General features: G+C 38.8%; 1 protein-coding gene across 2 annotated transcripts in view; it reads right to left on the reverse strand.

The window, feature by feature from the left end:
- nrxn2a (neurexin 2a) overlaps positions 1 to 25,388 on the reverse strand; it is an 89,460-nt gene that overhangs the window by 13,382 nt on the left and 50,690 nt on the right. For both annotated transcript variants that reach the window (XM_023421430.2, XM_087178010.1), the window contains one exon: positions 3,248 to 3,429. In XM_023421430.2, the coding sequence (XP_023277198.1) occupies positions 3,248 to 3,429 (182 nt within the window). The remainder of the gene's footprint in view (positions 1 to 3,247; positions 3,430 to 25,388) is intronic.

The raw sequence follows: 25,388 nt of genomic DNA on the forward strand, positions 1-25,388 counted from the left end.
GAGGCAGCTGGGAGCGTGCATCAATAGCCTTGGGAATGCTGACGCGTATCATCCCTTCTTCCAGATGAATGGAAAGTATCTCCACTCGTCGTCATGTTTTCTATCTGAAAATATCTGGTTATTACGGTAAAATTTGTTCCATCAGTAGAATCTGTGGGGATGATTGTTCTTTTTTAATGAGCTTTTATATAATATTTAGTCACCAAAGCACATACTAATCATCAGATTTATACCTAATTTATCAATCAATTTATACATTTGAAATAAAGAATCCAAATACGTATGGACAATTGCTCAACTGATGCATTATCAAAATGCATAAGAAATCAACGTATGGAATCACTGAGGTCCACACTCACAACTTCACATCTTAGTCTGTTCTCTTTTAGTTCGGAGCTGGGCTGCGGAGCATAAACTTACCCAGCACTTCTAATTGTCGTCATTTTGCACAATGAGTCTCCTGTTTTTGTTTTATCTTTTAGTCCCTCATTAAAAACATGACCAACTGAAAGTAGCATTAGCCTCGCTAATGTACTCTCTAGTGAATATGGTTTGCTTCTTTTGTACGAGGTAATTGGTCTTTGAAGCTTGTGCATGCGCGATCCTCAGTTAGCCATGCAGTTTCAGTTAACCATGTCACCATTTTAATGCAGCGTGGAGCTGTGTGTGGAGAAGTGGCTGTTTTAATGAAGCATTTTAAGCACTGACAATCAGATGCTACATTTGCAGATGTGAACACTTAATCTTTCCTAAATTTTCAGTGGATGGAAATCTAGTGGAAGACTAATGTCACATCTCATCTTGATTGCTCTAATAGTCATATGTGTTAGTCAAGAGTGTGTATATGCAATGAAAGTGCTCTGTTAATAGCGCAGTTATTATGGATTTTAAGGTAGTTTCTTAAGAAGGAGTTTTGACCGTTTCCTTTCATAATTTACACTGATTATCATATTGTAATTTTGAAAAGAAAGCTTCCTATCAAAGAAGGATTAAAAGAAGTAAATTCTGTTCTAAGACACCTCATCTAAAAACCCCAAATCCCTGTAGCACATAAAACTCATATATAACTCATACATCCTTTACAATTTTCAAGTATCCCAGTGTTATTTTGACCAGTATGCTGCTTCTCTCTGTCTTCACCTAGTTTTCACTGTCTTCCTCTTCTTCAGTGGGCAAACAGAGGAAGGAAGCAGAATGCGCTAAAATGTGGAATTAATAACATACATAAATAAATTACAAGAACCGACAACCAAGGTCCCTATAAAACAAGAATGTGTGATATTATGAAGCTTAGACAGAGAAAGGAAAAAAAGACAACCTCAACACCCTCTGAACTCTTTTTGATTCCCCTCCGCTGAGCAGTAATAAGGTGTCAAAGTAAGCAATCTGTCAGGGTACAAGGACTTGGCTGGAAAAAATTTTTTTCAGCTGGCTCTGCACACAGGCAGCAGTCTTTGCATTTACTAGAAACGGTCCGCGAATGGCAAGGTCAGTTTCACACTTTTAAAACAGGAAACACAATTTAAATGAGACAGTTTTGAAAAGCGTCCATGGGTGGATTTTTGTAGCAAACATGTGTCATAACTAATAGGTACCGTATAGCAGTCAAACTCCCAATACATTATATATACAATACATATACAATACATTATTATATGTTGCATAACACATTCATATTTTTCAGCTTTCAGTTTTAAAACTTTTGGATATTAGTGTCCATATTGTCATCATATATCAACACTACCTTGGTCTTAGTAGATTTACCCAGAATACATGTAGAGATATTCTTTCATCTGTCATTAAGAGGTTTCGTTGGACATCAGTATTATAAGAAGAAAATTAAAGATCAGACCTGGTGAAATCTTAGAATTCTTTGTTTTAGGAAGCATTTTAGTTGGTTACAATCTAATAAGGGTCTAACTCCAGTTCCAATTTTTTTTTTTCCTCCTGCGCTTTGACAACAGGTGTGATTTTAATTATTACACCATTCACGGATGTTTGACAGATCTCCCCTCTGGTTTTCATCATGGCACATCTGTCCTGTGGCTACATGCTAAAAAGGCTGATTTCCCTCCAGAAAAGACACAGTTGCTGGCAGCTGCTGAGGAGTCACATAATTTATTTATTCCTATTTTATCTCAGGATTTGGACTGAGATGCCAATAATAAGCAAATCATACAACCTGTGACAGTAATAATAGCACAGTTAAGACTTTCATTTGAAAATAGACCATATGTTTATTTATATTTCTTTTTCATTTCATTTAATCGGGATTGTAGCAGCAGTGGTCTACCAGCAAGCTAATATGCTAATATGAGATTGTTTGCTGGCACCTTCATCAACATACAATATCTAGGAAGAAATGGTGCTATTCTGCTCATTTTGGATAAAACTACTTTATCCAAACCTTTGTCACCATCGCATTTTTGCTCCCCCCTACTCAGGTATATATCATCATCATCATCATCTACTACTGTTGTATTAATCCTACCTGCTACAGAGCCATCTTAATATCAAGCGAAGAAATGTGTGTCTCTTTTTCATTTTATGTTGTGAGCTTTCTTTTCAACCAATTTAAGAATGAAGTTTCAGCGTTAGTCACCAGTGACTTACTTCCAAACACTGGAAAATATTACTCATTAATGTTGCTCAGTGATTTCCTAAGGCATTATGTAGACAATGGAAATAATTTAACAGTTTGTTATCTTGTGTTCGCAGACAGAGTGGACTAATTTCCACTGCTCCAGTTGGCTGCCCACTTCACACTGTCCTGATTTTCATGAGATCTTTCATGAGATTTCTTTTGGACAGCGCATTTATAATCTCATATTTATGATGCTTCTTCAGGTCAATGTAACACATTAAATAACACAATAAGAGAGACTGTGTTTGCGATCAAGGACAATGTATGCCTTATTCTACAGAGAATGATGTTTGTCTGTTGTCTTGTTGATTAAATCTAAAAGAAACTAACTTGTTTGGTAAAAGAATATCTGACAATCTCTCTGTGTAAACATTGTTATTGTCTATGTACCTCCAAATTTTGGAAATGTAAGATTTGGAAACCAGAAAAGATATGTGCACAGACATTCATAGAAATGTCTGTGAAAAACACATATAAACATATTTGCCTTTTAATCTCTTTCAAGTGTTTTTTAATCCATCAAGGCTGTGTTACAACCCACTTATCTTCCACTGCTCTGTGACATTTATGCGTAAAGCCCCAAACTCTGCTTCCCATCCTTACTATGTGCAGCTGAAGATAGTCGCCGAGCCCATGGGTGCTTTCCACTCGCACCAAGATGGCATCCTTCTGCTGAGTGCTGAAGCCCACGGCTAACCGGTCGGCTCGGGTGCTTGGCCGCTCGTTGGGGGCCCAGGTGAATGTGATGAGAGCCCCCCCTTTGCCAAAGATATATGTAGTTCCAGCTGGGAACAGAGACAGAAAGGGAAACATGAGGAGACAGGCACTAACTGGAGACAATAAAAGGTAACTTTGGAGCTGTTAATAGGTAGCATTTGTAGTACAACGGCATTGTTTTTGTGCCAATGTTTATCCGACTAAACGTGGCTCAGTCTGCACTTTTGCTGTCAAAATGATCATTTGGTGTTTAGTTGGATGTACCCCGATCTTCAAGCACAACTACTGTTATTTGTTTTGTTGTTTGTTTGTTTTTGAAGTAACATCCCCTGCATGAAAATGAGCTTTTGATTTCTCCTTTCACCAACCCACAGCCAGCCCTACCCCCTCCAACCCACTGCTCTGCAGGCGCATCATCTTTCATTTTTCAAAAACACACAGTAGATAGAGAGAAGCTCAAACCAGGAGGGAAGGAGGAAAGATTTATTAAAGAGGTTCGCTTCACTCTTAAATCACAGTTAAGCAGCCTAATTTACAAAGTTTGATGAAGCTTTACATTCACAGATGTAAACTAATGGCAGGGCATCTTTTATTTTCATGATTCCACATGGCTTTCACACAACTGCAAATACTGAGGATGTGTCCAACAGCTATGGGTATCCTATGAAATGATTTCACAAACCTTAGTAAACCAAAACATAATCCAGGATTGACATTATCCATCATAAACAGCACCAATGCCTTTGTTGTCGGCTCGGTGAGCACATAAAGTTTGCCTCTTTCACATGTCCACAGGGTCACATGTCCTCCAAAATCAAGACAAGGCACTTGTTCTTTTTTTGGAACATAAAAAATTTATCATTTACCGTCATCATCTTTTGTGCTGTCTCTTGGTCCCTTCATCTGACTCACTTCATCTCTACATCAGACATCATCTGCAGTACTTACAGAAAGCTATTTTATACATGTTGTATATTTATGACGGTGCCCAGTACCCTGCACCTTTGTTGTTGATACATGCACATGCTTGTATTCCATTTGTGATTTTTTAATCAATGGTTTTTTTTTTTTTTTTTTGCATTTTTACAGACCATCTGATATACAGTATATTATTCATAATGCATGCATAATAACATTAAGCTTTTCCTGTCCATTTCAATTTAATATGAAGTATTAAAGAGTAAGTGATTAATGTGGAGACAGTTTTAAAAAAAAGCGTTGATTTAAATCTAATAAAAGTTCATCAACATACTTATACAGTATCTAGCAGGTGCATGGCAAAGCAATAGTGTCTGGTTAAATTTTTTATCATGCACGTTATTCATCTGCACCCAAAAAGACTCATTTTCTCCTTGAGATGAATGAGGCATGTTGGTGTTGATTTATTATTTACAAGTCTTGCTGGAATTGCTGAGATACCAGAGAAAATCCACGCAGGCCTGTGCTAAAATCCATTTGCTTTTTCTGACTTTGCAGACAGCTCAGATTGTTAATTATCTACACTTCTTTAAAAACTCTTTCATTTGTGTGAGGACATTAAAGTCAGAGCTATTTGTATGATCCATGCAATTATTATTATTATTATTATTATTATTATTGTTGATAACACTAGTACCTATAGGGATTAGTATGATTATTTTCACTATAACAATTAACGATTAACAGCAGATAGAATAGCACCATTAGCTCTGGGTATAGCTGTTATTATTTTCACTGTTACAATTAACAATCAACAATAAATACTGCTGTTCATGGTCTCTCTCCCTCTCCTCCCCAACCCCCTCTTTCTCCTTTCAAACCCAACCGGTCGAGGCAGACGGCCGCCCACCGTGAGCCCGGTTCTGTTGGAGGTTTTCTTCCTTTTAAAAGGGAGTTATTCCTCCTCCCCCTGTGGCCGTGTGTTTGCTCTTTGTGGGAACTGTTGGGTCTCTCTCTATAATAAAGTAAGGTCTCGACCTTACAATGTTAAGTGGTGTGAGATAATGCATATTATTATTTGGCGCTATACAAATAAAATTGAATTGAATTCTAAGTTGAGTCAAATCAAAGTTTAAGTCAAAGTTTTGTCACGGGCCAATGTACTTTTAGATGAGTTAGGTTTGCAGGTGTTGACTGCAAATAGTGAGAGAGATGTCTTCATGCTATAGGGTATGGAAACAAGAATCACCTTTTCTCTTCTGGGCTTGTTTTAACACCTGAAACCTGAGTGTTGTTTTCATATTTTTCAATGCTCGAATCTCTTCAGTGAAGCACAGACAAACACTTGAGACAAAATTGTAGCCTCAATTTCAGACGTGTTGGAAGACTTGAGTATTCTTCAGCCTGGCATAATGGGTACTCACCACAAAGGTTTCTTATTGACAGGAACTAACTGCTAGTTGGATGCTTTCTTAGCACTGAACACTTACTCCAAAGGCTTGGAAACACCTTGCACTGACTTTGAATTTAATTAAAAGAGCAGGTTCTCTCACAGTGTTTGTTTCAAACCAATTTTTTTTTCAGACTAAGGTAATCTTAATTAATGTCTGGGATTTGCAGTCAAATGTGATTCACTGACATTAGTTACATCAAAGAGTCTCAATGAGTCTCAAGTCTCAATGTTTTATTGGTTTCTTCCTTTTAGTGAATGTTATCTGCATCTGGCCACTTAGTCTGTCCTCATTTCTGCCAAATGAAATCACTTTTCTTTCTCTTTGAGGAAATACCAGTAAAGACCTCTTTCCTTTTGACAAAGTGTAGCCTTTTCTAAAAAAAAATTGTATTCTTACATTAACACATCTACTTACTACTTTTGTACTTGTGTAGCTTAAAATACCGATTATACCCCGAATATAGGAGATGTAAACGACATCATGAAGCCACAATCTAATCCGTCATACAAATGCATCAAACACTACTACCACAAACTACAGCAATTTAAATATAATAGTGCATTTCATTTCACTGCACTCCCTTCAGTTTTAGCTTTGTTCTTGTAAAATCCACCAGACAGGCAGGTGAGCCAAGATGTGGTCAGTCAACACATTCTGAGACCCAGTTTCACATAGGGTCTTATTTCAAATTTCACTGTGCAATATATCCTTGAACACCATTTTAAGAGGAATCTCAGGAGACTCAAACCTCATGAACCCAATTTCAGATGCCTAAAAACTGGTCTTGGTAGATCATCACACACATTACATTCAGCAATGTACTGAGTAAAAATGTCACTGTTAGAAAAGCAGGATCATTTTGACTAAACTATCGACAGACAGCTTACAAAAAAGCCTTTGAAACACATGTCAGAGGTGGAAAACCAATTCACATGGGATTATATCACAGTTTTTAGACAAATCTTCCGATGTTTCACATGTGAAATGTGAGAATCCGATGTGAAAACATCAGTTGATGGAAAGATGGGAAAGACATTTACGGTAAATATTCCCATGTTACCATCTTTGAGTGAGCATTCGTGTTATCAAGAAAAACGTTGCATGAGTACAGAAATGGTCATGTGAGAATTAAAATACCGTACATTGACAATATAACACCATAACCATTAAATTAGGGTGTAATTACATTGAACGATGGTCTTTGGCTGATGTGAGATATCCATTTGTTTGGTTTTCAAAGTCTTTGTATTAGTATTAGGAGCTGACAAAGAGAAAGCCAAAGGGTGAATAACATGCACAGCTGCAATGTGCATCATGAGGTATGGGATACTAACGCACTTGCAGGAGAACACGGAAGCATCTGTCTAGAGACGGCAGTAACTCCTGCATTAGTCATACTGTAACGGTAAAGCTTTTCATTACACCTTTCCGCCTCCCTGTTCTGTCTTCTCTTATTGCTTCTTTTTTTTTTCTGTGTGGTAGACCTGCATCAAATAAAGCAGGCAATAAATCAGTCTGGTTAAGATTATGACTATAAACATCACGGTTCTCTCCCTTGAAAGCAGCTCTCCTGTCACAGCCGACTATCTCACGGGAGCGCTCAGCTCTTCTCTCATGACTGTACAATTCATCTGTGCTCAAATAATAGGCCGCCCTTAGAGATTCTTAACTGCGACATGTGCACTGTATATCACATCGTTATTAGTTGGGAACCTTGATAATTAATTATAGTGTACACAGTCACAGTAATACTGCTGGTGCCTCCCATATTATCCATGAATATTATATAAGTGGTGTGATAGCATATTCACTATAAAAATTAAATTGTAAGGCACCTTTGTTGGTGTGATACACTGATATTATAGATTCATCTGCTTTTAACAAGCGATGAAATGGTGTCAGTGCAGCTCCCAAATTGGTTGATTGGTTGTCATGCCTTAATGGATCTCTGCACAACAAATGCAACAGTATGGATTGTTTGTTTGTGCCAGGATGCTTGATACCCTCTCAAACATCCTGTCCTTTTCATTTGCGCTCTCAACCAGCCGAATACTCAAGAGACGAGACAACGTGCTCATAGGACTTGCAAAATATACCGAGACGCTGGTGATAATTTGCATCACACGTACCAGTTAAGATGTGAAAACGGTTTAAACACATCCACTCAGCTCACTGTTAAAGAAGTGAATGAGTATTACCTCTCATAATATTACCAATTGTGACTTTTAAGAGGCTGACAAATAATCATGAATCATACAAATGGCAACAAGCTATGACATTATTAATAGGGGTGGAAAATGGTGATTTACTCATACTTCTATAGCCATTTAAACCATTTCTGGTGATTATGATTCCCACTGGCAGAATATACTGTGTGCGCATCCGCAGTATGGCTGTATATGGACAGAGATTTTCACAGTCAATAAATATTCTGAATGAATTGCCAGTAGGGCGAAATCATAAGTGTTCAAGTGTAGTATAATATACAATATGCTGTGGAGGCATTAGGCAGGGGCAACAGGGGCATTTTACTGGGAAAACAAAGCTGATTGATTCAGAATATAACCATAAATCTGTAAAGTGTGAGCAGTTTTTCAGAAATGGAGAGTTATGGTGGGATATTAAGTTTGAATTTGCCATCTGACTCATGTCATCTGAGGCACACTTCTTCCATGGTCTATTAAATACAGCTCAGGGAAATGATGAAAATGAATAGTGCAGCCCTCAGCCTGACAGAGCGGACATATAGTTTTAGTTAGAAATGGGGCTGAACAATTATTCAAAATATTATTGAAATCGGAATATGGCCAAGTGAAACATCCAAATCACAGGAGCTGCATTTATTTAAATAAATAAATCATAAAGCTACAATGGGTTACAACTTACCATGAATGAAGCATTGTGGTGCCTACACATCATTCTCCAGACCTAAGGGAACATGCTTGTTTGGTACAAAATTTACATGATCATCTTTTTCATATTTTAATCAGTGAAAATGACCATTCCAACTGAAATCATGACTCACATCACAATCGCAATATCTGCCAAAATAATTGCAATATGATTTTTTTTTTGTGCATATCGTCTAACCGTAGTTAGAAATTGCAATCATATACTTAGTACTGTGAACACAGACTTTAGTAATCAAATCAATTGAATTTGATCAATTAAAAATCATGCTAAAAAATCTTAAATACTGCTCATGCAGCCGGCACAGGTAGACTTCAGCTATATTAATGATGGTGAATTGCTGGTTCTGCTCCTATCAGCAATGTGTATCTAGACTGTCGATTCTCAAATTGAATGTCTTCAACTTAAGAGCGCCTCAAACAACCTTCTTCTTCTCTAATAATGTTAGGGTTTTCTCCCACTCAACTTACAGGTGAACTGGGTCATGGTGAAACTGTTTCGACTCAGATGCAATTCTGACATACTGCATTATGCTTCCTCCTACTCCAAGAGCCACAAAGACGCTTCTCACAAATACACCAAAATATCTTTTATGACAAAAATACACACAAAGTTTTCTTGGGCATTTTACTTGTGTCCTAGTTTTACGGCTTTTCATAACATAAAAAAATGTAGAAAAAAAAAACCAACTCAGTTTTTATAGCATCATTACTGGAATCTTTAAAGTTGTTCCTTTTTTCTTTGTTAAAAATAACTGGTATTTTCCTGTATTGCCATATGAGACCTGTAATTCTATCAGTTAAAAACACTTGTAAATTGAAAATGTAGGGCATATTATAACCTCTTGTATTAGCCCCTATTGCATTTAAAGTTATAATCCCCATGAGTTTAATAAAATCAAACCCCATTTTTGATACTGCTTATTCAATATATCTACATTCAGTGATTAACTCAGAATATATATAATTTTCCATTGGCACTTGTTTACTGCTCACTCACTAAAACTGTATCAGAGCTGTATTAAAGCGGAACTCGCATTACCGTCTGTTTATAGGTCTTGGGGAGTACTACTGCAAATGTGAAAAAAGTTGTAGGCTATAGAGCATTTTGTGGCTCCGGAGGGAGCTGTGTGAAATCTGACAAACACTGGTTGGGGGTGAAGACTACAAGTCTGAAAAAAAATCTGGGGAAAGAAGTGAGTGTACCAAAAACTCTGTAGCCCACTCCTCATCTCTGTTAGAGGCTTGATTTTACATTAGCCCCTACTAGCGTACAACACCCAAAGGTAACAGGTTTTGACAAGGAAGAAGAATGTGTGAAGTAAAAAAGACGACATCTCTGGTTCTAGTGCTTCAATTGTTATCTTTTTTTTTAAAGGAGCTAGTTGTAAGTTGTAAGCTTGGCAATGTCTTGCCAAGAGCTTCAGCCAACATTGCATTTACAGTACAAGAGGTTATAATATGCCCAGTGAGCAGCGCTACTTTTTCAGAGCAGACTGGATGCTACAGTGAGGAGACAGGTGTCCAGGCTGGGGCTAGCTGTTTAGCATGCTAACTTCAGTAGAGGAAAAAGAGGTGATAGAAATTGGAAGCAAAAAATGTTTTAACACTGGAGTTGCTTTCCACCACTGGATACAGCGCTCAGTGAGTAAAGGTGCTTTTGAGTGTGGTGAGTTTGAACGTGCAATGTTTTTTTTAAACTAGTAAGCAAACAACTACTTTTTTGATTATATAATAATAATGATATAAGTTAGCAAAAAGAGTTGGCTATGCATTAGCCTTTTAAACTGTCTATCACGAGTGCAATGCTGAAATTGTGCAGTATTTCTTTAATTTTTAATATATCACCGTATTCTTTCACAATAATAGAGTCAAAATCTTCAGCATCTCTTCAAGATCTCTGGCATGGAGGCAGAGGTTTACATTTTGATATAATGGTACAGCAGGGCGATCTATAATGTACTCTCTGACTAACTGGAAAAAAACAAGACTCTGTAACATGCCTGTACTTCTTTAAATAGACTACCATGCATGCCATCACTGTGCCAGTGTCTATGTGTTCCTTATGCAAAAACCCCCAAGTCTGTCCTTTACTGATAATTTTTACTGTATTTGAAGACTGCTTTCCAGTAGCTTTTCATTCCTGTTCAAAATATTTCATATGGGAAGTCTGGAAGACTTAAAAAGCTCAAAACAAATGGAACCTTCACATCACCAGTGAGCATGGTAAGTGATTGCTGATGTCTTTTTTTTCTTGTTTTGTTCCCTATGATCTTGTTGGTTTCAATTTTCAGGTGCAGTCTCCACAGCATATCCTAATTTTCAACATTCCACTATCTCATCTTTGCCTGTACGTCATTATCATTCGTATTCTTGTAGAAAAGACCTTTTACACCCTGCAATTGCATTGACAGCACATAGCAATTCATATATACATATAAATGAAGACTATGTGGGAATGTAGCCCTTGCATTTCCTTTATGACTCACTTTATCTATTACAGCAAATGCTTTCTTCTCCTCCGTTCACGTTTCCTTTCTCGTGTTTGTTCTGCTTTGCTGCAGATCTAGAGCAGAGCAGTGGTAAGTGGTGGTCTCTGATTTCTGCTCTTACACGCCATCCTCTGCCTTGTCTACTTGTTTCACCCTCAACATTTTGACAAAAAAGTGCAATCAACATATTTGTATTAAGCTACAAAACAGCAATGCCCAAAACTAGCTAATGATGATATAATACTAATTATATCAGTGATAAAATTCGTTAGCATCATTTGGACATGGAGTGGGAGAGAACTTCTGTTTTTATCGTATGTATGTGTGTGTATGACTGTGTTAATGTGTTTGTGTATGTAGGCCTGCCTCACTATCATCCTGGAGGGTAATGTAATATGTGACCTGGAGGAAATCGAGCCCTCTCTGATAGACCTTCTGATGCCCCTGTCCCTTTGCTTTTCCTGTCTGCTGCTCTTGTAGCAAAAAATAAACATTGCGTTATGTCTAGCTGCAGTGAGACACAAGGCACTTTTTTTATATTCTCAAAGTATTTGATCTCAGGATAACATGATTTCTGTTTAATTCAGTCTTTTGAATATTGAATCATGCTCAAAGATATTATCATTGAAAGAAACTCACTAAACCATTTCATCCACTTGAGACATCTCTCTGGAAGCATTAGCTGCTCTTTGCCTCACCACAGCCAGACAGTTTTTACACCAACATGGGGGCCCTGGAGGATGAAGTGCAGCAGATTTTTACTGAGTGTGTTGAACATACGGGTGTGTTGGGAGCATGATCAGGGGGGTCAGCTACAGTGCAATCTTTCTTGCATTCCAGTTGAGAGCATACAAGGTCTTAGGCACTGACGGTTATAGCAAAGCTTGCTGGCTCATGTAGTGGTTCGGGGGTTAGTTTAACAAAGCAACACTTTGAAACGACACTTTATTTAAGAAGCATGTCCACAACTAGTTCAGGATGGTTACACAAAATAAAATAAAAAGCACTCTGAGTTATCGTGGCACTGCAAGGTCAGAGTATGAACTGTGGAAGACAGTAAGCACGTTAGTTACATAATATGTCTCAAGTTGGGATTTGGTTTTCCCTGATATGAGAAATCCTTCAGTCAGTTTGTTAACAATCTTAATTATATCCTTTAATATCTGGTGCACCCATGCAGGGTATTTTGTTTGGCAGACAGAGACATCATATCTTATTTATAACAGCCCAGATAAAATGCCTAAATTGTATAGACTACCATTAACTGAAAAAACACAAAACACAAGTTCTGGTCTTTTCATGGCTTTATCTGAGGTTCAGTTGAACAAAAGCCTAAACAGAAAGTGTAGAAAATGAAAAATCCAATTTGAAATGACATCAGTGCATCAATATATAATTTTGAAGTAATTATCTTGATGTATGTTGTTGCTGTAGCTAATTTTGCATCAAACTGTCAAACAGCAACAATGAGTGTCTCAGAATGATGAAATACAAACTGGGTGTTTTTTTTCATTAGATGGTTTACTGTGAATATTAAGTGATTATTGCAAAAGGTGTCAAATGTCATTAAGTTGAATAACAATATAGAAAAAAGTATAGTTCACTAAATTATCATTCACCAACTTGTAAGCCATTAGCAAAGCCTAGTACTTGTCAGGAGGAGTGTGTATAACATTTTCTAGTGGAGGTAAGGTGGACATTATAAAGGTGAATCGTTAACTATGGAACAAATACATTTGCTTTGCAATTTTGTGTAAAACTGCTGATTCTTTTCTCAATAACTGATTTGTTGTTTAGTATATAAAATATCAGAAAATATAAACACAACCAATAAGATTACATTGATTTAATATTTACGCTGGAGAAGCTGGAACCAGAGAATGATTGGCATTTTGGCTTAAAATTATTTTAAAATCACTTCAAAAATTAATCAATAATAATAGTTGCAGGCCTAAAAAAATATATAATTCCTTTGCATCTTGAATGTCTCTGATAACGTACTAATTCAGTGGCATCTAATCCTGTTATTTCACTTGGTACTTCATGCTTTTTTATGTCCTGGATGACTCTTCATAGACATACTCATATCATTTTTGTTTTATATAAACAAGAGCTTGCTACACCCTGTAACCAGCATGCTGTGACAATACATGCAATATAACCTGTGTTTAGAATGAGGAGTGTGAGGCATTGCAGCAGGGTAGGTGGCCTATAAATAGCCATAGCCTAGGGACCTCCAGAAGTCTATGGCTAGCCTTGATACAAAAACACACATATCTATTAAATCCCCAAAAGATTGTAGTGTAGTAGATATAATTTTGTCAATTGTGAGAGTTTATACATTCAAAGTTTTTTTTTTTTTATGGTTTATGCATCTGTGATAACTGTTACATAACCCAATACTATAGTGAACATTATGCCAATGTTCAATGTTAACCGATATCTGCATATGCATTCTCCACAGTGCATTCCGGCATTGTGGAAATGACTTGTAAATCTTAAGTACCGTATGTTGTAGTAAATTAAATTTCTTGTTCTGAAGCACATACTTCAGAACAACCTACAGTACAAAATTTACAATAGAGGTAATTGAAAATTTATCAGTGAGTTCTTTGAAGTGTTTTTTTTATAGGCCTGTTTGATCACAGGCTGTGCTGTGCCTGTAAAAGCCTGGTCCAGAATGATACGGCTTTAATAGCGCAGATGTAATTCATCACATTTTTAGCCCCTTTGCGTCTGACAGAACTGCTGCGGTGAAAAAGACACTACAAATCCCCTGAGTCTCTTTTTATAGGACATAAAAGTGAGTCTTAGGACAGAAATTTCAAATTGCAATATAAAAGGGAGCAATGACTCTGGTGTCAGTGCTTTGAAGGACCCAATTTAAGTAGCGTTGCCAATTTGATGTAGACTGTTGAGGATAGGTCAATACCTTATATCCCTCTATTGAACACAAAGTATGTTCTCTCTTATGAAACAGTTTAACAAGACAGATTTCATATCAAGATGGAAAAGATATTGCCATTAAATCCTGTGATGATCCTGTATCCTGTATTTTAAGCACCCATGAAAGGAAGCTGCTCTCTCTGTCCTGTCATGTGCCACTAATCACAAAATACTGTAGAAATCACCTTTGAAACAAAACAGGCTCCCTTATAGTGAGTGCATTACACTGCTTACACATCATCATTGATGTGTATTTGCAATGTAACTAACAGAGCTCTTCCGAAGCTGTAGCATAGTGAAAAGTAACATGGGGAAAGGGCAACCAATACTTGATACTGATGGGCAGATAAAGGGGCTTAATGATGCACAGAGGCTGCAGCACATCCTCAGCCGGTGAAGGATCCATTATCTCACTAAATGTCACTAGAAAGCCACCAATATTGCCACCAATATAGGAACACGGCTAAACCCTATTTATCTCTACAAAACCAAAGTTACTGATGTAAATATGTCAGACAGTAAAAACATGATCATATCTAATTCTTATTATTCTTGACCTTTGACACTTGGTGCAATCAGCTGCTTTATAGTGAGGCAAAATGATGCATTAGTGAAGCAGCAAACAGAAAGTTGAGAACGTCTTACCATGGCCCCCTCTGGTAAGAAAGGGCATCCTGTTGATGGCAATAGGAACGGTGCCATGCTTATTGTGGAAATGGTGGACATGGTGCGTGGTACTGAGACTAGAAGACACACGTGCTGTTCCAGTCTGGATGGGGAGTGCAGTAAGCAAGGCAAACCAGAAGACTAGTCTTGAACAATAACTTAGGCCCATGCCTAGGCTAAACTGTGACCAGCTGCTCCGCTGTCCAAGCACAGGGGTGGCTGCAAAGAGTCTACCCATGTATATTAGATCCACGTGGGTCAAGGACAGACAACTTGGCCAAGCTTTGACCTCAGACAGTTCAACTTGAAGACCACAGGGCATCTCAGTGACAATTTGGGCCCATTTCTGTCATAATCCCTTTGGTTTGGTTAGGGAGTTCGAAGATGATGAGAAATATCCTTTGAATTTGTGAGAAAAATAACCCAAAAAATTGGATTTCAAGAAAGCAGTCAATATCCAGTTAACGTTGCTGTGGATGAAACTGAAGGGCAACCAACTTATCTATTATTGGTTACCATTTTGCCATGACAAAATGTCTACTGCACAGAAAAGCCAGTGTTAAAACCTCTTTGAAAACCATCCCAAAGCACATTCTTCAGAAAGATACACATCCAAATGAAGAATGGGGAAAAAAATCCACCCGTAATTTCAAACAGGCATGTTGCTCAACCATGATATTTAGGCATGAAAAGTGGCAGGACAGAGCTTCATGTGACAAGAATTCTGATAAGAGTCTCCATCGCCCACAGGTAGAGCTTGAGGGCAGCTGAGCCTGCCCACTAAGAAGAGTGCCCCTCCACCGCAGCAGAAGACATAACACGCTTCTGTGGGAAACTGGAGCATTTCATTAAGCAAAAAAAAAAAAAAGAAAAGAAAAATAAGAACAAGGAGATAAAAAATAAGCACAAGTGAAGATACAGCGATGAAGGGCGATGCAGGAACCAGCGCTTTTGTTTCCCTTTAGCCAGAGAAGACACCGGAGATAGGGAGGGGAGAGAGAGATAGAGAGAGAGAGGGAGGGAGAGAAGGAGAGAGAGAGAGAGAGAGAAAGAGAAAGAAAGAAGAAAAAGGGGAGAGAGGGAGCAGTATCTGCAGCAGCGCGGTAAAGGAGAAAATCCAGAAAATAAATAAATAATTTCTCAGCAGCTCCTCATTCACTCGCTCAAAGGCGCAGCAAATCCAGCGAACGGTAACGTCTGGTGTGGCGGAGATGCAGCCGTAGCGCGAGTGTTTCTATTTCAAGTGAACGTATGATCCTTCTCTCGCGCTCCACCTGCTCAGTCTCACACAGTAAAAAAGACTACTGCTGCATTCCCCTCACCGCTGCTCCTCTCCCGTATCCTCTCGTCCGGAACTGCTGTACTGCCTCAAACTGAGGACCGCTAACGTGACAGCCGCATGTGTTTGTCTCTGGTGGAGGGCAGGTGATTCTCCGCAGATGAGATGGCTCGGATGCCAGAGACTGAGATGTTGCCTTGGACTGCTGCAGCAAAGATTATGCTAATTAAAAAGCACCGTCGGATCATAATGAATCCCGGATGAGTGAAATTCCAGGACGGTCTGGACCCCAGCGAAAAATAACCTTGGCTTGGAGTTGTGGTCTAACGAACGCGGGTTTAAGGAGCTCTTCTAAATGCATACTGTAGTCAGAGGCTCTGATCCAGCCGTGTGTGTGTATGTGTATGTGTGTGTGTGTTTGTGTGCGTGTGTGCGTCTGAGAAGGAGAGTCTGAGAGCAAATGAGTGAGGGGGGGTAGGGTGGGGGGTGGAGAGAGAAAGGGTGGGTGAGCGATAGCAGGAGGGCGGGAGAGACAGAAAGAGACAGCGAAAGAGAAAACAGGCAGCCACAGCGCAAACACACAGGGAAATAGTGAGGCAAGAAAATGGGTTGTGTGAATAAATACATGCTACAGATTCACAGCGCGCTGGCTTGCAGGTCCTGGCAGTAACACGTAGGAATCATACTGCAGAGGAGGAGCCTGATTTAGGTGAGCTGTCAGAGCTGTTACAGAATGAACAGAGGGGTATTGGTGTGGATGTGCTCCTCACATAAATGCTGGAGACCTACAATAGGCATGAATGACAGAAACACAAATACCTGTCAAAATAATATAATACAGCTCACTACCTTAGGCGGAGGAAGCTACAGGCTGTGGTATGTAATCCATTTGGAGGAAATCAAGGGCTTGCATCAAAATTCATCCTCAAGCCTCTCTTTTCCAAGCTTTGCATTGTCATACCTTTGCTGTTTTAACACTCCAAATCAATTTGCTCTAATCCCTCTGCCTGATGTATGCGCCTTATATCTGGGCACAAGTCACCCCTGTGTTGGAGAGCCCTGTAGATCTCTGCTCTCATGCTGCTTAACCATGCAGAACTTAATCCTAGTTATGACTGATCTGAGTTCAGAGGGATTCTAACAGTTTTCCGAGCTGTTTTGAGGGTTTTGTGGGGTGCGGAAATGTGATGATGAGATGAATTGGAATGTACTGACACTCGAGCGGATGAACACGTTATCAGAGACGGAGAGACAAAGTGGGGAGGGACTGGAGGTAGAAGAGATGGAGCCAAATACAGAGGGAAACAGAGACAGAGAGAGATTGCGGTGGAGAAGAAGAGAGACTGCAGCTATATCAGCTAAATCACGGTCGATAGAGATATCAGCTGGGATTGCCTAGTCGGTTGAAAGGACACGCATGGAAACAGGAGGACAGAGGCGAGCCATGCAGCACCACCTCTCATAGTGACAAGAAGTCGACGCAGGCCATTACTCAAGCAGGGGAGTGGGAGGAGGAGGGGGGGGGGTGTCTGATTGAACAAAAAGAACAGAGGAGGGGTGAGTGCACAACACTCTGGTACGGCAAGTGCCCTAACAACACGTATAGACATTCATCTGCTGGCAATATGAACATAAATAAATTGAACCAAGCCCCCCCTCCCCCCACATCTGTCCAATCTGAATCATAGGGAGATTTAAAGCCTTTATGTGTATCCTCTCCTTTATGTAGCGCACGCCAACTTAATCAAACATACACTAGCGAAGATGCAGAGCACAGCCTGCCTATAGACACATTTACAGTAATGACTATTTGGTGTGGAAACACAACCACACACTGCTTTATTTATAATGTCTAAGCTAAAATAAAGGCAATCATGACAAATAATTTTAATTAGATTCTTTTTCTTAATTACACACACAATCATGTCCAAATTACACCAGCTGTCTATTCCATTTAAATTAACTGAGGACGGGTATGAGAAGTTGGAACAGGATGATTTATAGCCAGTGACTTGCTCTGTCAGGCTCTCCAGCATTTGAGCATCTTTCTAGGCAGCGGATATCTTGATGTCTTGGTGAGAGCCGTCTAGAATGAAAGACTTGTATTAATCAGTTTACGTGCTTGAGGGTTGCTCAACATGATGAAAGCCATGCTATCTGGACAACAAGAAGGGGGGAGGCAGGGTGATTGTAACCTTGTGTTGTCCTTGGTTATTTATTAAGACGAGCATAGCATGCAGCTGGTAACACACACCTAGACACACCTTACAGGATATATATCAAACACACATTTGATGTGTGATGATATATTTTATGATGAGCTTTAATTAATTCCAGTTGACTTCTCTTGGATTTTGAAAATGGAATGGCTGTCCTACATCTGCTCTTTCTGCAGTTCCAAGTCCAATAAACCTTTGATTTGCATTTTTATATTTTCCTACAGGCTATTTTCAACCTTTTTCTCCTACTTATAGAGCAGTTTGGCAGATCTCTATGAATTTACATAATCACATTATTGTTGCATATATGTCACAACACATAGCATATAAACTACAAACAGATAATGTTTAGATTTCTTTGTAGCAAGTCAAGAGATTTTTTGCAAACTTGCAAATGACATGACGTGAGAGGACGTGTATGGCGTTTTAAATACTTAAGAAACCCAAATGTGCACTGTTTGTTCTCAGGAGGATTTGTGAGAGAAGATTTTTCACAGACATCCAGTCTCGCCCCAGGGGGTAAAGTAGCAGGATTAATCATAGCACTTTCAGATTAATTACTCATAATGCGAGCATCCCCTGAAAGGCATGGCCTGCAGTTGTGATGTTTGGTTGATTTCATTAGGCTCAAAGCGACAACACCTAAAATAAGCCTGGCGTAGATGGTGCAAAGAAAGGAGAAACAAGCGAAAAAATACGAAGGCACTGAAATGCGCAAGTATATGTATAAACTGTGCAGCTGGCAGAAGAGGTTGACGGGCAAATTCTTTAAAAAAAAAAAAGAAGAAAAAGAAGTCATCAGATAAGTCACTAGCAGCACCAGGTGGAACAAAACAGAACCAGAACCCTTCACTGATGCCATTTTGTTTTTTTTAATTGATAGCTGATAACAATAGGAAGCTCATGGAGCTCTCAGATGTGCAGTTGGAAAAAAAAAAAAAGCTTTACTCACACAAGCGATTCAAACCTTCATGAAACACACAATTTTCCACATTTTTTTTTTTAACCAACTTTGGTGTCCTGGCTGACTGTGCACTCTCCTCTGAAATGACACTGCATATGACAGTAGGTTGCACATTGTTGGCTGCACATAGCGCTGTCAAAAATAGATTCAATTTACTTGTTTAGCTCAGCTTAGAAGCCTCAGCGTGTCTCCTGGAAGGGAAGAGCAGCAGCAATCCTTGCAATGTACAGAAAGCCCCCCCCCCCAACAAAGGGGTAAAAAGAATCTTGAATTTGAACGACTACAATTCCTAAATGTTGTGCAAGAGGAGCTGCTTGAACCATCTTCCTTCCCCCATCCATGGTTTAGCTTTGGCCTTTAGAAGTAAAAAAAATAATAAATAAATCGGAGCCACAGAGGAGGCAGTCGGCTGTCACCATGGAGGAAGATACAATTATTGCTTGGCTGAGTTGTTTGTCCTCTTCACTCTAGAGCCTAATTTTGATGATGAGCCTGAAAAAGCATCAGTAGGACAGTTGGCCATAGAGGTAGTCCTGCCTCTGTTATTTGCTTGCGTCGATCTACTTGTCTCGCTCATCATATTAACATTAAAGAAAGCACCAGCATGAAGGATTTCACTGTTGCCATGACTGCACAATGTGTAGTGTCCAACCCCTTTAGGAGATTCTAAAGATATTGAGAATGATGGATGAGTTAAACTTATCTAATTTTTCAGGGCCGTCACTCTATATTCATGATTATATTATACATTTATAAATTATATAGTAAGTTTTTAGCCTTGCAATTTAATGTGAACAGATTGAGAGCTTTTCCAGTTAAGAAGTGGTTTATTTTGCACACTTAGGATTTCCTAAAGGGACTTTTGTGCGTCTTTGTACACTATCCACTCTGTGCAGAACCTCGGTTTCATCTTCATTCCATTTGGTGGAAAATTGTGCATGGAGCTCTCGCCTTTTCATGTCTGTCTTCTATCTAGTTTCCTAGCATACTTCACAATGATGTCTCATATATTAATGATTCTCTTCATTAATGATGATGTGTGATATTCTAAGACTAGAGATTTCAGAAATCAGTAGGCCAGTCATTGTTCGCAAAAGAAAAGTAGCTACTGCCAGTTAAAAAAAAAAGAGGAGGAAATGGTTTGTTTCAACCACTGTAAAACTTCTCTCTTCTGAGTGATATGGCAAAGATCAGAACCACCTTGTTATTCCAGGATCCTGCTACTAATTAATACCTGTATTACAGTCCATGTGTATGACTCAGTCATAATTAGAAAATCTTTTACTTGTTCAAAAATCAGCAGACACACTTTTATCTAAGACCAGATCTCCTGCTTTCTCTTTGAGCCTCCTTATACTTTCTCCATGTATGTTTTTTTAAAGTCTTTACTTTTAAATTACTTTCAACAGACACTGTGGTCCAGCATACACTATACAGGGACTTGTTGCGAACTGGCCTTTGCAGCTATATGCAAGCTTCATAGTAAAATAACTTGTCTTGACTGTCTAAAAAACTACTGAAAAGAAGTCATTGTAATATGACGGAGAGTCAGGCTATGGACGAAATGTTTTCGGGGTTGGTGTATTTCTATACATGACCTTCTTTCTAGTTTGCTGGTCTACTTCAGAATATACAGTGTTTAATGTTACATGTTGTAACATTAAACTTAAGCTGTGTCTGCAATCACTCCTTTGTTCATTCATTAACACCCCTAAATAACAAACTCTTAGTAGTTTACTCTAAAATCGTCATCATCACTGACTGGTGTAATGTTTTACAATTGGAATTTTCTAATCTATCAAAGGTGTTGCATTGAACAAAAATTTCATATTGAGAGTTTGGACAAAAAAAAAAAAAATCACAGACAGTAAAAATGTTGCATAATAGGTAGTTAATATGGAGAGACTTTGGAAATAGCCATTCATCTGCCATGCCCTCGTTCACTCCCTCCACTTGATATTACGTAACACCATACGTGTGAATGTCCACTTAATGAGCAAGGGGCAGGGTGTGAGGGGAAGACTTAAAATAGAGCGCTGTCTTTATGCTGCATTCACTCAATATTGGTAGAATGGGAAGAACAAGAAAGAAATCCCTTATTCTGATTTATTATCTGAATTATTTAATTGATTAAAGGCGTGTTATTATAATTCCATGAGGAATCAGTGATAAAATGTCATGACGCTTAAACACAATACAGTGCATTCATTCCATTCACTTACTGTAGTCACACCATCCTAAACGGCACATATGTGTTCGTCTTTCTGTATGACATATTTGTCAGCATTAGTGCATTTGCAGCCATTTTGCCAACAGTTTGTTGATATGTCTGTAGTTCTTTTCATCAAGAGGGAGCTATCGTTGGTGCCAGAAATGATCATGATGTGAATCGTTTTTTTCCCCACTCGGGCTGCTCGAAGTCAACAATATGATGTGAGAGCAGCATTATCTGCAGACTACACAAAATTTACTTTTCAGTGATGACTCATGAAAAACATTGTTTGTTTTGTCCACTGCAGTTATTGTGAGTCAATGAATACAACGTGTGATCGTCAGGTAAGTTTATAAGTGTCTTCAATAATGATCAAAACAAATTATATTTCTACCAGAGAAATGTGCAGAAGTAAATGTTGCTCTCCTGCTGTAATCTCTGTGTGTCTCTCTCCCCAATGGTGCTGAAACTTTCAAAGTCTATCTTGGTCTCAGTCTCATTCTAACAGCATTCTAGCGACCACACATAACACCAAGGCAACCACCCGAAACAAAGTGGTGATACCTCAAAATCAATGAAAGGAGAAAACAAGATTGGTTAACAACGATCTTGCCACATGTTGCCAAACAGCCACAATATCACAGCAATCACCAAGCAAAAGCATCTGATGCAGATCTGGATCCAGATGCACATTGAGAGTTGCCAAATTTTTTTTTTAATATTATAAAATGATTTAGACAACTGTGTGACAGATGTGTGCTGCACATTTAACCTGTCTTACCGTCCTGCTTTAGATTTTATGTTTGTATCACAGTTTATTTAGCATGGGGGACAGATTTAGAAAGCTGATCCTGATCCCGGGTACAAAAACTCTCAGTCGTTGCTTATTACCTGTCATAGTCCTACTTTTGGTTGTTTCCAAGTACACAATAGTGAAGCTCAGAACGTGCAACATTACTCTACTGATGTGATGTGATCTGTCAACATCACATAATTTACTTTTTGGAGTTTGAATCATGCATGGTTATGTATTGAATTCATAATGCGATAGCCCACAGCAAGCTGAAATTACAAACAGGTGTGTCCCCTGACACTTGTAAAGATGTGAGACATCCCGGTGTGAAATGACTCTCATTGCAATGGGCTCAGATCAGTATAGACATGAGGGAAAGACAAATGTATGTTACTGCCTCAGGTGTCACACATATAGCAGCAGCACCATTCTTGATGAGTCTTATTATTCCTATAGCAAGCAAACATATAATGTCGTCCATACAGCCCAATCCTCTAGCATGTACAAGCTTGTCATGTTGGCATTAAGTGTATTTTACTGAATAGATCCTGCAAGTATGCACTTCACCATGGGGGAAAACGCAAAAATAATTTTCCATCTTACTGTAAAGCATTTGTTGGATGTGGCTGAAGATAATACCAAATAAAGGCAGCTATCTATATGTTTTATTAACCCCTATAGGCCATGGGAGAGTTTGAAATACTGTATCACTACCTAAACAACAGTAGTGCCCACGGTGCATAGAAAACTGTACATACAGTAAAATTAAATGAGAAATGCATGAGTGTCATGAATATATCATCATCAGCATTACAGTTGAACCTGAAGAAAAATGTATAAGGGACAGTTTCTTACTTCACAATATGAAGAAGGCGCCGCAAATCTTTTTATTATTCATTGAACATCGTGAAAAGTGAGTGAACTATCTATCAAAATGAATTGGGAGCAAAGAAGAAAACGTAAAGGTTTTCTTTCGCTGAGCATGCAGAGACTGGTGCTTTGTTGTACAATGACCAGGGAGTCAGCCAGGAATAAAGAGGAGGTGACTTATAGAAGGGGTACATAGAGAGAAATAAAAAGGCAGAGAATGGAGGGTTTGTTTGTATGAGCGAGAGAGATAGAGACGTAGGAACAGAAAGATCACCAGTACATTTGCAAGACATACATATCAAATGCAAAGCCTGGTTTATTTGACCTGCCGCAGAATATGATGCAGCTCACTTAAAGTATTACTCTGTTGTGAATTAACTCCAGATTGAGTACGTGCGGATACATTTCGAGTGGTATCAAGTCCTAGATGAAGGAGCTCTAGTGGACACTGCATACAGTACACACAAACTGCAGAATAATGAACAAACTGACAGACAAGTACACATTATCTCTGTACTAAACCATGAGGGGGGACTGCATTGTGCATTTTTTTTTTGTTTGCTTTGTGTTGCGATAATAATTCATTGTTAGCCAAAAAACCTCATTAAGTCTATGGGCAGGTGCGTGTTCACACAAGCACTGTAATGCAAAGCACACTGTGTTTGCTTGTAGTAAAATGTGCTATATACTTTAAATAAACTTGCCTTGAATTTGAAGAAATACAAAAGGAACGGAATTGCGTCTATTTGTGAATTTGAGATCAACACTTAAAAAAGAAATTCATTTGCAGATAAGTAAATAGAGTGTAAAGAAGTTTTTTTTAATCAGCAAAAAACATTATATTTGCAACTCTGGCGACAAGAAGGAATCTTTGGTGAAAGATTGGTGCCTGTGACGAGGTCCATGTAATGACCTGCTAGTTAAGGTGGCCTTGTGCCGTCACCACAAAACTTGACATGCATGTCAAACCCTCTGTTAATCCGCAAGTCTTCTAATTACATGGGTTACTTACAATGGCTTTCACTATTACTGCTACGCAGATCATTGCAGCTGTATGACTGCCTTGTTATGACCCGTTTCCATAAACTAATCTGCTGAATGCCAATTTTATATGGATCGTGAGTTTTAATAGGTTACAGAAGTGGGCTGGGGAAAGTGAAGGATTAGTACATGGGCTTTTATCAGGCCACAGAGACAGCTCCAGCAGCTGAAGACAGCAGCCAGTTGCTCTGGTTGAAGGGAAAAGATGACAGTTGTGACCTCAAGTATAGAAATCCTTCTTATATTGAGAAGTATATCAAGGGTGATGTATAGTCTGCAGCTGAGAGTATCCCAAGCACAGTCCCTTCATTGACGGCATGTGTGGCTGTTTTTAGCTTGAACCATTTGAGTCAGTATGTACGGTGATAATCCAAGGTGACATGTATTTGGAAGAGACACGCCAGGACAAAAAAAAAAAAAAAAAAGATGCTTGATGATGATGATGTGCCTCAATTTCATGACAATAGAGAAGACAGGCTTTAATCACCTCTACGAATGCAGCCACAAAGCTTAGCTAACTTAGCTATCATATGTATTGGACATACCTCTGTTAGACTTAATGTGATCCTTAATAGTGATGCTGTCTGGTGTATGCTGACATTTTCCTGATAACATTAAATAACTGCAGTTTCTTTCAACGTATCTGTAACCTGAGCACATATACTCTGACTTTAAAGATCTGTAAGTCCTGTCATGTTGCTTTAAAAGCCTGGCAAAGTTGAGTGACAGGAGTGTTTTGATATGACTGGCCTCTATAGCACTCCTTGGTAAATTATTTTGTAGGTAAAGTCCTATATACAACATATGTAATCCAATCTAAACAATGATGATAGTTCAAATGTTGATGAATGTACTACAAGTCGCTGCTGATGTTGTGTAAAATTCAAAATGATGTGATGTTGTGGATCCTCAACCCAAAGTACTTTCCGAAGCCTAGTGTAGACAACCACAATGACGTGGCTGCATTTCTTGCACTCTCTCATCCTAAATTCTTCATTACAATGGGTTATAATTTTATTGCTCACCAAACAGAGTGAGAGCTCTGACTTTGTGAGAGGAGCAGCAAGTGAATGATGTATAAGTGAGTGTGTCACTGTGTTGTTGAGTGTTAGAGAGAGTGACAGAAAGAATTAAACGAAGCCGGAGAGAGGCAGACTCTGAATCTGAAGGCCTCTGTGTCTAGCCTTTATGATGTAAACTGAATGTAACCTTTCTCCTCTCACACAGCCCCTGCAGTAGGGACTAGGAGCCCCCCCCCCCAACC

This window comes from Seriola lalandi, unplaced genomic scaffold (assembly GCF_002814215.2).
Source record: "Seriola lalandi dorsalis isolate HSWRI2012SDOR001 ecotype SW California unplaced genomic scaffold, Sedor1 jcf7180002054672, whole genome shotgun sequence".
In the NCBI taxonomy this organism is placed as follows: Eukaryota; Metazoa; Chordata; class Actinopteri; order Carangiformes; family Carangidae; genus Seriola; species Seriola lalandi.